General features: G+C 48.3%; 1 protein-coding gene across 1 annotated transcript in view; it reads right to left on the bottom strand.

Moving 5' to 3' along the window:
• Positions 1-14054, bottom strand: part of fuca2 (alpha-L-fucosidase 2) — a 35424-nt gene that overhangs the window by 18640 nt on the left and 2730 nt on the right. The window contains exon 3 of the mRNA XM_085979207.1: positions 44-383. Within this exon, the coding sequence (XP_085835333.1) occupies positions 44-383 (340 nt within the window). The remainder of the gene's footprint in view (positions 1-43; positions 384-14054) is intronic.

Consider the following 14054-nt stretch of genomic DNA (forward strand, 5'->3'; position numbering starts at 1 on the left):
ATCAGGGCCAGACATTCATCTACCTACGACCGCAGAGCGGTACCTGTGGTTATAGAGCCAATCCAGGAACCCGGTGCTGTTCCAGTAGGTGTCTGGCGCATTTCCATCTCCATCAGACCACAGGATTTCCGGACGGTACTTGTTCACGATTTCATACAGCTCAGGCAAGCTCTTTTCTGTGGGGAACTTGTTGGTTGTAAACACATTGGCAGCGTCCTCGAGGAAGGCAGGGTTAAACCATTCGAAGAGAGAATGGTACAGGCCAAACCTCAGGCCTGTCCTGGTTCGAACAGCATCAGCCAGCTCTCCTACAAGGTCCCGGTGAGGACCCGTGTCAATCGCATTCCAATTCCACGAGTACTTTGACCCCCAGAGAGTAAAGCCTAGATGGACAATCACACAAAGAATCGCAGCCATCATCATCGGGTTTGACCAAAGCATCTGAACAAACAGTTGTGGAGCCAAGATCAAGGGGCTCATAGATTAAACGCCAAGAGATTTAGAACAGGGGGCAGGAGGAACTTCTTCACACATTGAGCTGCGAGACCGTGGGGTTCTCTCCCGGGTTAGTGGTTGAGGCAGAAACTGTGTCAACATCAATGTTCCCCTGTAGGCTGCGCAGGCAAGCGGCGCTCCAGGGACCCCGCGCAATGAGGAGAAACCGCATGTGTGCGGTGTTTTGAATGGCCCGCGTCTCACCTTGAAGAGGCCGCGGCCAAACAAAATTACAGGGAACGTTGGTCAACATTCGAGATTAGATTGGATGGGGGAATGAAGAAAAAGGGAATGAAGGGATTTGGGAACAGGGCGAGTAAATTTAATTATTACTATTTGCTCACGGGGGGGGTTAACATTGACAAGGACTGGATGGGCCGAATGGCCTGTTTCCTGGTTTTGACTTCTATGTATTTCTATGGCCCGGATTTTGCGGTAGTAATAGCGGCGAAACTGTCAGCGTTCGTTGTCATTACTCCTCTGAAACTGACAGCAACTCCTGGAGCCGATACTCTCTGGAGTTTAGAAGAATGAGAGGTGATCTCATTGAAACATATAAGAGTCTGAAGGGGATTGACAGGGTAGATGCTGAGAGGTTGTTTCCCCTGGCTGGAGAGTCTAGAACTAGGGGCATAGTCTCAGGGTAAGGGGTCGGCCATTTAAGACTGAGATGAGGAGGAATTTCTTCACTCAGAGGGTTGTGAATCTTTGGAATTCTCTGCCCCAGAGGGCTGTGGATGCTGAGTCGTTGAGTATATTCAAGGCTGAGATACCAGGAAACTCTTTGTTATCCGGCACCGACGGGACCGGGATGGTGCCGGTTGATTAAAAATTCCGGATGACGGACAGGATTATCTACCGAGGCTATTTTAACAAACAAAAATTTAAAAAATCAAGAAATGTGCAGTATACAGTAATTGGGTCCTCACCTACAGAACGTTGTGTTAAATGGATGGTGGAAGATGCTTGACTAAGTACAGTACTGCCAGTGGAGGGTAATCCATAACTCTTTAATTACTTAACAGTAAAACAAAACTTATACAGTAAACGACCGTATACAGCGCGGGAGAGTCCGACTCCTGTTATTGAGGTGTTCCGACTTCCGACAGCGCCAAGAAGCCGAGTAGTGGCAGTTTGGAGAACTACCCCCACTGACTAACTCGGCCACTGCGGGAGACTCGGACTCAGACTCGGCAACATTGCCGGTTATTGAGGTATTGGGGCAGTAATTCCTCCCCAAACGCATGAGTACGGAAGGGGTACTCACGCGTCTGGCCGGAGGAAATGCCGGTTCTCAAACTTATGAATGAAGTTTCCCCTCCCCTGATTGGCTGAACAGTGCTCACCTGATCCCAGCCGGCACATCGCACTAACTACGCCGCTGGGTCAGGTTAGCACAGCGCGCCGACATCAGAACCGGGCCACTGACAGGAAATCCACTGCGGGCCAGGTTTCAGATGTCGGCGCGCAGGGTAAGTGCACATCGGGGGCTTGCACGCGCGGCAAGCCCCCGACACCAAGTTCTGGGCCGTTGTTTTCGGAGTGAGAATTTTGCTGGTTAATAGAGAATTCCGGGTATTTGGGTGCCGTTTAAACGAGAGTTTCCTGTAGATAGATTTTTTGACTCTAGGTGAGTCAAGGGATATGGGGATCGGGCAGGAAAGTGGAGTTGAGGTCGAAGATCAGCCATGATCTTATTGAATGGTGGAGCAGGCTCGAGGGGCGGTATGGCCGACTCCTACTCCTAATTCTTATGTTTTATGTGCCCGCACATACGCAGATAAACATGGAAAGCCAGAAGTTGCTGTCAGTCATTCCCTGCTCCACCACAGGCTGCGCTGTGGAACTCCCCAGAGCCGGCAATCAATTCAAATCACACTGAACTAATGAACTAATGAAAACTTCCCCTCATACGCTGGAATATAGCTCTTAAAAACCCCCGAAAAAGATAGGCCTTGTAGAAAGATTGCTCTACCCTCTCAGTAACACCCCTAATAACAATGGTAGGGAAAAAAGAGCCACCAAATTTTGGAAACACCTAGAAATGAGCAACCCCCAATGCTATCATTGCGAAGCCCTGAAATGCCAAGAGAGGACCATAAAGAATACCCTCAGTCAACTAGTCCTGGGACTCAGTGAAGTAACTACTAACACTACCAACAATAACCAGCCCCAGGACAGTGACAGCGTAACACAAAGAATTCGACCCAACACAATCGTCGCTAAGCAAAAGGAAAAATATCTGTCATATTGGGCAGAAACAACAAAAACCCAAAGCAAACTCAATTGCTACTTGGCCCTAAACAGACAATACAACATGGCTGATTACCTGACCATGGTAAAGGATAGCAAACTGAGAAAAACGTTGACAATGTACAGACTTAGTGAACATAACCTGGCGATCGAAAAAGGTAGACACAGGCAGACCCGGCTACCAAGAGAGGACAGGATATGCTCTCACTGCAGTCAGGGAGTGGTGGAGACAGAGATGCACTTCCTCACAGCTTGTAGAAAATATCAGGGCATAAGGGAGAATTTCTACCCAAAATTCACAAAAATATGCCCGGAATTCAGAAATTTGAATGACGACCAAAAACTCCCATACCTACTAGGGGAAGAGAGAAATTGTGTAACACTAGCGGCACACTATGTTACAGCTTGCCATAAACAGAGGGACAACCACTAAATATAAGAAAAGAGTATATATAAATTATATGAAAGTATATTTATACACTCAGGGATATATCTGTTTATACACTGTATGGATAGATCTGTATTTTTGTGAACAAACATGAATGTTTTTCGATGCTTTGGCAACATAAGATGTAACTTGTCATGCCAATAAAGTGATTTGAATTGAATTGAATTGAATTGACTGCAGTTGCTGTATAATGTAGATGGAAACTCTTGTGAGAATAGGAGTCCTTGCAACTCCTGCTCTTAGTATTGGCAGCGCGGAGAGGGACACTGACCAGTACGTTAGTATCCAGACTCGGGTAGGAGCAGGATTGAGTGGGCAGTGGGCACTGGATGGCAATGAAAGGGGTAAATGCATGGGGAACTAATGGAGGGGGAAATCACTGACAGCGAAATGGATGGCCACAACAACAACTTGTATTTATATAGTGCCTTGAACGTAGGTTTTTAAAATTCATTCCTGGGATGTGGGAGTCGCTGGCAAGGCCGACATTTATTGGCCATCCCTAATCGCCCTTGAGAAGGTGGTGGTGAGCCGCCTTCTTGAACCGCTGCAGTCCGTGTGGTGAAGGTGCTCCCACAGTGTTGTTAGGGAGGGAGTTCCAGGATTTTGACCCAGCGACGTTGAAGGAACGGCCGATATACTTCCAAGTCAGGATGGTGTGTAACTTGGAGGGGAACTTGGAGGTGGTGGTGTTCACATGTGCCTACTGCCCTTGTCCTTCTAGGTGGAAGAGGTCGCGGGTTTTTATAATCGAGGCGTTGCTTAACTGGAAGCCAATGTAGGTCAGCGAGCACAGGGGATACGGGCGTACAGGACATCGGCAGCAGAGTCTTGGATGACCTCAAGTTTACAATTGAGGAAACAGATGGTAATAAAGAGGAAGAACTGAGACAGTAACTGGAACTGACACTGGGGAGGGGAAAGAGAGGGAGTGCTGGGGGGGTGGGAAGGGGAACAGTGTCAGCTTGAAGTAAGGGAATGGTAGCAGAGTCTGAGTGAAAGTGCAGGGAGAGAGGGAGGAGAGGTCAGTGAGATTGGAGAGAGGGAGGTCAGTGAGATTGGAGGGAGAGAGAGAGGAGAGGTCAGTGAGATTGGAGAGAGAGAGAGAGAGAGGGGTCAGTGAGATTGGAGAGAGAGAGAGAGAGAGAGAGAGGTCAGTGAGATTGGAGAGAGAGAGAGAGGTCAGTGAGATTGGAGAGAGAGAGAGAGAGAGGTCAGTGAGATTGGAGAGAGAGAGAGAGGTCAGTGAGATTGGAGGGAGAGAGAGAGAGAGAGAGAGAGAGAGAGGTCAGTGAGATTGGAGAGAGAGAGAGGGGTCAGTGAGATTGGAGAGAGAGAGAGAGAGAGAGGTCAGTGAGGTTGGAGAGAGAGAGAGAGAGAGAGAGGTCAGTGAGATTGGAGAGAGAGAGAGAGGTCAGTGAGATTGGAGAGAGAGAGAGAGAGGTCAGTGAGATTGGAGAGAGAGAGAGAGAGGTCAGTGAGATTGGAGAGAGAGAGAGAGGTCAGTGAGATTGGAGAGAGTGAGAGAGGTCAGTGAGATTGGAGAGAGAGAGAGAGAGAGAGAGAGAGAGAGGTCAGTGAGATTGGAGAGAGAGAGAGGGGTCAGTGAGATTGGAGAGAGAGAGAGAGAGAGGTCAGTGAGATTGGAGAGAGAGAGAGGTCAGTGAGATATATAAAAGTGGAAACAAATCAGACCCAAATAACTACCGCGGCATCTGTGTCAACAGTTGTCTAGGGAAGTTATTCTGCAGTATTCTAAATAGTAGATTACTTGATTTTCTTAACAAACATAATATCCTCAGAAAAAACCAAATAGGCTTTCTTCCAAAACACCGCACCGCCGACCATATCTATACCCTTCACACCCTCATTGAAAAACATATACACCAAACAAAAAATGGGAAAATATTCGCCTGTTTCATCGACTTCAAGAAAGCCTTTGACTCTATATGGCACGAAGGGCTCTATTATAAACTTCTTCAGTGTGGAATAGGGGGCAAAGTCTATGACCTTATTAAATCAATGTATCTGAAAAACAAATGCGGGGTCAAAATTGGAGACAAACGCACCGATTTCTTCACCCAGAGAAGAGGCGTCCGGCAGGGCTGCAATTTGAGCCCGACCCTGTTCAACATATACATAAATGAATTAGCAGACATGCTGGAGCAAAGCGAGTCACCAGGTCTCCGTCTCCTGGATGGAGAAGTGAAATCCCTGTTCTATGCGGACGACCTGGTCCTGCTGTCTCCCACAGAACAGGGATTACAGCAACAACTAGACCTACTCGACAAATGCTGCCAAAATTGGGCTCTAACAGTAAATCTAAAAAACACCAACATCATGATTTTTCAAAAAAGGCCCAGATGTCAGGAAAACAAATACCAGTTTACCCTCAGTGATACCACTATAGGACACACTATGAGCTACACCTACCTTGGTCTAACTATTACAGCATCAGGGAGCTTCAACATAGCAGTGAATGCACTAAAAGAAAAAGCCCGAAGAGCCCTATATGCAATAAAAAGAAAATTCTACAACATCCAAATCCCAATCAAAATCTGGCTCAAAATATTTGACAGCATAATCCTGCCCATTGCACTGTACGGTAGCGAAGTATGGGGCCCGCTAAATCACCAAAGCTACACCAAATGGGAAAAACACACAATAGAAGCCCTACATGCAGAATTCTGCCGAAGCATCCTTCGCATCCAAAGAAAAACACCAACAAATGCATGCAGAGCCGAACTAGGCAGATACCCACTGATAATAAACATCCAAAAACGAGCACTAAACTTCCTAAATCACCTCAAATCTAGCTCCCCAGACACCCTTCATTTCAAAGCATTTCAGACCCAAGAGCTAAACCCAGAAAAGAGTCCCCTGAGTCAGCTGCTACTGAAACTAAGTACTCAGCCGGACCCTGACCAACCCCAGACCAACACAGCCATCCAAACACCAATCCGAGTGAACCAAATCATTAAACAATGCAAAGAAATCTACCTGGAACATTGGAACAAAATAACCGAAAGCCAAAGCAGATTAGAATGTTACCGGGCCCTAAAAAGAGAATATAAACTGGCAGACTACCTCACGACCATCAGAGACACAAAACAGAGACAGACCCTCACCAGGTACAGACTAAGCGACCACCAACTGGAAATTGAAAAAGGCAGATACAAGAAATCCTGGCAGCCTAGAGAGAATAGAATATGCGATCAATGTCTGGCCGGCGAGGTTGAAACAGAAATGCATTTCCTCCTAAAATGCGAAAAATTCAACACATCAAGAAACATATTATTCAACAAGCTAAGCCAAACAACCCCAGATTTCAAGGAATTGGATGACCTGTCAAAATTGAGATTAGTCCTGGGAGAAGGAGACAGACCATACCTTGGGGCCAAATATGTAACAACATGTCACAACCTGAGGACTGTTTAAAATTAAGACTGTTTAAAATTAATATTGAACGTACCAAATGAAGTACAAAGACTGTTTAAAATTAATATTGTTTAAAAGTAATATTGTATGTACCCAACAAATGTCAAATCGATTGACACCTACAAAATGTTTGAAAATGTACCTTTTTGCTATGTAAGCTTTGGCAATATGGTTCTCTGTAAACTTTCATGCCAATAAAGCATTTGAATTTGAATTTGAGAGAGAGAGAAAACAGAGACAGACCCTCACCAGGTACAGACTAAGCGACCACCAACTGGAAATTGAAAAAGGCAGATACAAGAAATCCTGGCAGCCTAGAGAGAATAGAATATGCGATCAATGTCTGGCTGGCGAGGTTGAAACAGAAATGCATTTCCTCCTAAAATGCGAAAAATTCAACACATCAAGAAACATATTATTCAACAAGCTAAGCCAAACAACCCCAGATTTCAAGGAATTGGATGATCTGTCAAAATTGAGATTAGTCCTAGGAGAAGGAGACAGACCATACCTTGGGGCCAAATATGTAACAACATGTCACAACCTGAGGACTGTTTAAAATTAATATTGAACGTACCAAATGAAGTACAAAGACTGTTTAAAATTAATATTGTTTAAAAGTAATATTGTATGTACCCAACAAATGTCAAATCGATTGACACCTACAGAATGTTGGAAAACTGTACCTTTTTGCTATGTAAGCTTTGGCAATATGGTTCTCTGTAAACTTTCATGCCAATAAAGCATTTTAATTGGAATTGGAATTGGAGAGAGAGAGGTCAGTGAGATTGGAGAGAGAGAGAGGGGTCAGTGAGATTGGAGAGAGAGAGAGAGAGAGAGAGGTCAGTGAGGTTGGAGAGAGAGAGAGAGAGAGGTCAGTGAGATTGGAGAGAGAGAGAGAGAGAGGTCAGTGAGATTGGAGAGAGAGAGAGAGGTCAGTGAGATTGGAGAGAGAGAGAGAGAGAGAGAGAGGTCAGTGAGATTGGAGAGAGAGAGAGGGGTCAGTGAGATTGGAGAGAGAGAGAGAGAGAGGTCAGTGAGATTGGAGAGAGAGAGAGAGTATATATAAACAAGGCGAAAATATATTTATAAACTCAGGGATATACCTGTTTATACACTGTATGAATGGAACCGCGTTTATGTGTTCAACCATAAATGTATTTTGATGCTTTGGCAACATAAGATGTACCTTATCATGCCAATAAAGCGATTTGTATTGTATTGTATTGAGAGAGAGAGGTCAGTGAGATTGGAGAGAGAGAGAGAGAGGTCAGTGAGATTGGAGAGAGAGCGAGAGGTCAGTGAGATTGGAGAGAGAGAGAGAGAGAGAGGTCAGTGAGATTGGAGAGAGAGAGAGAGAGAGGTCAGTGAGATTGGAGAGAGAGAGAGAGGTCAGTGAGATTGGAGAGAGAGAGAGAGAGAGAGAGAGAGGTCAGTGAGATTGGAGCGAGAGAGAGAGGTCAGTGGGATTGGAGAGAAAGAGAGAGAGAGGTCAGTGAGATTGGAGAGAGAGAGAGAGAGAGAGAGAGAGAGAGGTCAGTGAGATTGGAGAGAGAGAGAGAGAGGTCAGTGAGATTGGAGAGAGAGAGAGAGAGAGGTCAGTGAGATTGGAGAGAGAGAGAGAGAGAGAGGTCAGTGAGATTGGAGAGAGAGAGAGAGAGAGAGGTCAGTGAGATTGGAGAGAGAGAGAGAGAGAGAGAGAGAGGTCAGTGAGATTGGAGAGAGAGAGCGAGAGAGGTCAGTGAGATTGGAGAGAGAGAGAGAGGTCAGTGAGATTGGAGAGAGAGAGAGAGGTCAGTGAGATTGGAGAGAGAGAGAGAGGTCAGTGAGATTGGAGAGAGAGAGCGAGAGAGGTCAGTGAGATTGGAGAGAGAGAGCGAGAGAGGTCAGTGAGATTGGAGAGAGAGAGCGAGAGAGGTCAGTGAGATTGGAGAGGGAGAGGGAGGAAAATAGTTTGCTGAGTTAACTTTTGAGGAAATGATGGTCTGGTGAAAGTCCAAATGGCATTTTATTATACTTTCAGATTAAAAATCGATTAATTGCAGAATCTAACTGCTTAAAATTATGCAGAATGCGTGGTTTCTTTAATGAAAACATTACATTTTTTCCAGTGGAAGTATACCTCCAGTCTGGCTTCTCCCAGTCCTGTGCGACCAACCTTGAGCCCTTAACAACCTTTCAGGATACCACATCCCCGATTTAAATGGGAGCGGGCATTGGGCGGGCGGGAGCCGAGGGGAGGTCCAAAGCCCCTCACTCTTAACCTCAATTAATTGAAGGGCCGAATGGCCTATTCCTGCTCCTATTTCTTATGTTCTTATGTAATCGACCGCCCGAAGCCAGCAAGATGTGGAGGATGGCCGGAGGGCTCCCTATTCCCGCACCCCCGTTAAAGTTGTAGCATTTAATGTGTCGGGATGATTCCTTGGGCAAAGAAGTCGCTTTTACCCTGCATGAAGGTGCAAGACTGAGAATTAACAAAGAAACCGCATTCAAATTGCACGTCATGATGGGAAGGACACCTCACACCCACACCCTCCCTGCCATTCTCCAACCACTCACTCACTCCCTGCCATTCTCTAACCACTCACACCCTCCCTGCCATTCTCTAACCACTCACTCACTCCCTGCCATTCTCTAACCACTCACTCCCTGCCATTCTCTAACCACTCACTCTCTCCCTGCCATTCTCTAACCACTCACTCACTCCCTGCCATTCTCTAACCACTCACTCACTCCCTGCCATTCTCTAACCACTCACTCCCTCCCTGCCATTCTCTAACCAGTCACACCCTCCCCTGCCATTCTCTAACCACTCACACCCTCTCTGCCATTCTCTAACCACTCACTCCCTGCCATTCTCTAACCACTTACACCCTCCCTGCCATTCTCTAACCACTCACTCCCTGCCATTCTCTAACCACTCACTCCCTGCCATTCTCTAACCACTCACTCCCTCCCTGCCATTCTCTAACCACTCACACCCTCCCTGCCATTCTCTAACCACTCACTCCCTGCCATTCTCCAACCACTCACTCCCTCCCAGCCATTCTCTAACCACTCACTCACTCCCTGCCATTCTCTAACTACTCACTCACTCCCTGCCATTCTCTAACCACTCACTCACTCCCTGCCATTCTCTAACTACTCACTCACTCCCTGCCATTCTCTAACCACTCACTCACTCCCTGCCATTCTCTAACCACTCACTCACTCCCTGCCATTCTCTAACTACTCACTCACTCCCTGCCATTCCCTAACCACTCACTCACTCCCTGCCATTCTCTAACCACTCACTCACTCCCTGCCATTCTCTAACTACTCACTCACTCCCTGCCATTCTCTAACCACTCACTCACTCCCTGCCATTCTCTAACCAATCACACCCTCCCTGCCATTCTCTAACCACTCACTCACTCCCTGCCATTCTCTAACCACTCACTCACTCCCTGCCATTCTCTAACCACTCACACCCTCCCTGCCATTCTCTAACCACTTACTCACTCCCTGCCATTCTCTAACTACTCACTCACTCCCTGCCATTCTCTAACCACCCACACCCTCCCTGCCATTCTCTAACCACTCACTCACTCCCTGCCATTCCCTAACCACTCACTCCCTCCCTGCCATTCTCTAACCACTCACTCACTCCCTGCCATTCTCTAACTACTCACTCACTCCCTGCCATTCTCTAACCACTCACACCCTCCCTGCCATTCTCTAACCACTCACTCACTCCCTGCCATTCTCTAACCACTCACACCCTCCCTGCCATTCTCTAACCACTCACTCACTCCCTGCCATTCTCTAACCACTCACTCACTCCCTGCCATTCTCTAACTACTCACTCACTCCCTGCCATTCTCTAACTACTCACTCACTCCCTGCCATTCTCTAACCACCCACACCCTCCCTGCCAATCTCGAACCACTCACTCCCTGCCATTCTCTAACCACTCACTCACTCCCTGCCATTCTCTAACCACTCACTCACTCCCTGCCATTCTCTAACCACTCACTCCCTGCCATTCTCTAACCACTCACTCCCTGCCATTCTCTAACCACTCACACCCTCCCTGCCATTCTCTAACCACTCACTCCCTGCCATTCTCTAACCACTCACTCCCTGCCATTCTCTAACCACTCACTCCCTGCCATTCTCTAACCACTCCCTCCCTGCCATTCTCTAACCACTCACTCACTCCCTGCCATTCTCTAACTACTCACTCACTCCCTGCCATTCTCTAACTACTCACTCACTCCCTGCCATTCTCTAACCACTCACTCACTCCCTGCCATTCTCTAACCACTCACTCCCTCCCTGCCATTCTCTAACCACTCACTCACTCCCTGCCATTCTCTAACCACTCACTCACTCCCTGCCATTCTCTAACCACTCACTCACTCCCTGCCATTCTCTAACCACCCACACCCTCCCTGCCATTCCCTAACCACTCACTCCCTCCCTGCCATTCTCTAACCACTCACTCACTCCCTGCCATTCTCTAACTACTCACTCACTCCCTGCCATTCTCTAACCACTCACTCCCTCCCTGCCATTCTCTAACTACTCACTCACTCCCTGCCATTCTCTAACCACTCACACCCACCCTGCCATTCTCTAACCACTCACACCCTCCCTGCCATTCTCTAACCACTCACTCACTCCCTGCCATTCTCTAACCACTCACTCACTCCCTGCCATTCTCCAACCACCCACACCCTCCCTGCCATTCTCTAACCACTCACTCCCTGCCATTCTCTAACCACTCACTCACTCCCTGCCATTCTCTAACCACTCACTCACTCCCTGCCATTCTCTAACCACTCACTCACTCCCTGCCATTCTCTAACCACTCACTCACTCCCTGCCATTCTCTAACCACCCACACCCTCCCTGCCATTCTCTAACCACTCCCTCCCTGCCATTCTCTAACCACTCACGCACTCCCTGCCATTCTCTAACCACTCACACCCTCCCTGCCATTCTCTAACCACTCACACCCTCCCTGCCATTCTCTAACCACTCCCTCCCTGCCATTCTCTAACCACTCACTCACTCCCTGCCATTCTCTAACTACTCACTCACTCCCTGCCATTCTCTAACCACCCACACCCTCCCTGCCATTCCCTAACCACTCACTCCCTCCCTGCCATTCTCTAACTACTCACTCACTCCCTGCCATTCTCTAACCACTCACTCACTCCCTGCCATTCTCTAACCACTCACTCCCTGCCATTCTCTAACTACTCACTCACTCCCTGCCATTCTCTAACCACTCACTCACTCCCTGCCATTCTCTAACCACTCACCCCCTCCCTGCCATTCTCTAACCACTCACTCACTCCCTGCCATTCTCTAACCACCCACACCCTCCCTGCCATTCCCTAACCACTCACTCCCTCCCTGCCATTCTCTAACCACTCACTCACTCCCTGCCATTCTCTAACCACTCACTCACTCCCTGCCATTCTCTAACCACCCACACCCTCCCTGCCATTCTCTAACCACTCCCTCCCTGCCATTCTCTAACCACTCACGCACTCCCTGCCATTCTCTAACCACTCACACCCTCCCTGCCATTCTCTAACCACTCACACCCTCCCTGCCATTCTCTAACCACTCCCTCCCTGCCATTCTCTAACCACTCACTCACTCCCTGCCATTCTCTAACTACTCACTCACTCCCTGCCATTCTCTAACCACTCACTCCCTCCCTGCCATTCTCTAACTACTCACTCACTCCCTGCCATTCTCTAACCACTCACACCCTCCCTGCCATTCTCTAACCACTCACACCCTCCCTGCCATTCTCTAACCACTCACTCACTCCCTGCCATTCTCTAACCACTCACTCACTCCCTGCCATTCTCTAACTACTCACTCACTCCCTGCCATTCTCTAACCACTCACACCCTCCCTGCCATTCTCTAACCACTCACTCACTCCCTGCCATTCTCTAACTACTCACTCACTCCCTGCCATTCTCTAACCACCCACACCCTCCCTGCCATTCTCTAACCACTCACTCCCTGCCATTCTCTAACCACTCACTCACTCCCTGCCATTCTCTAACCACTCACTCACTCCCTGCCATTCTCTAACCACCCACACCCTCCCTGCCATTCTCTAACCACTCACTCCCTGCCATTCTCTAACCACTCACTCACTCCCTGCCATTCTCTAACCACTCACTCACTCCCTGCCATTCTCTAACCACTCACACCCTCCCTGCCATTCTCTAACCACTCCCTCCCTGCCATTCTCTAACCACTCACTCACTCCCTGCCATTCTCTAACCACTCACTCACTCCCTGCCATTCTCTAACCACTCACTCACTCCCTGCCATTCTCTAACTACTCACTCACTCCCTGCCATTCTCTAACCACTCACTCACTCCCTGCCATTCCTTAACCACTCACTCACTCCCTGCCATTCTCTAACCACTCACTCACTCCCTGCCATTCTCTAACTACTCACACCCTCCCTGCCATTCTCTAACCACTCACTCACTCCCTGCCATTCCTTAACCACTCACTCACTCCCTGCCATTCTCTAACCACTCACTCACTCCCTGCCATTCTCTAACCACTCACACCCTCCCTGCCATTCTCTAACCACTCACACCCTCCCTGCCTTTCTCTAACCACTCACTCACTCCCTGCCATTCTCTAACCACTCATACCCTCCCTGCCATTCTCTAACCACTCACTCACTCCCTGCCATTCTCTAACCACTCACTCACTCCCTGCCATTCTCTAACCACTCACTCACTCCCTGCCATTCTCTAACCACTCACTCACTCCCTGCCATTCTCTAACCACTCACTCCCTGCCATTCTCTAACCACTCACACCCTCCCTGCCATTCTCTAACCACTCACTCCCTGCCATTCTCTAACCACTCACTCCCTGCCATTCTCTAACCACTCACACCCTCTCTGCCATTCTCTAACCACTCACTCCCTGCCATTCTCTAACCACTCACTCCCTGCCATTCTCTAACCACTCACTCCCTGCCATTCTCTAACCACTCACTCCCTGCCATTCTCTAACCACTCACTCACTCCCTGCCATTCTCTAACCACTCACTCACTCCCTGCCATTCTCTAACCACTCACTCACTCCCTGCCATTCTCTAACCACTCACTCACTCCCTGCCATTCTCTAACCACTCACTCACTCCCTGCCATTCTCTAACTACTCACTCACTCCCTGCCATTCTCTAACCACCCACACCCTCCCTGCCATTCCCTAACCACTCACTCCCTCCCTGCCATTCTCTAACCACTCACTCACTCCCTGCCATTCTCTAACTACTCACTCACTCCCTGCCATTCTCTAACCACTCACTCACTCCCTGCCATTCTCTAACTACTCACTCACTCCCTGCCATTCTCTAACCACTCACTCACTCCCTG

This window comes from Somniosus microcephalus, chromosome 3, assembly GCF_052327205.1.
Source record: "Somniosus microcephalus isolate GS21.2 chromosome 3, FLI_Smic_1.0, whole genome shotgun sequence".
Taxonomy (NCBI): Eukaryota; Metazoa; Chordata; class Chondrichthyes; order Squaliformes; family Somniosidae; genus Somniosus; species Somniosus microcephalus.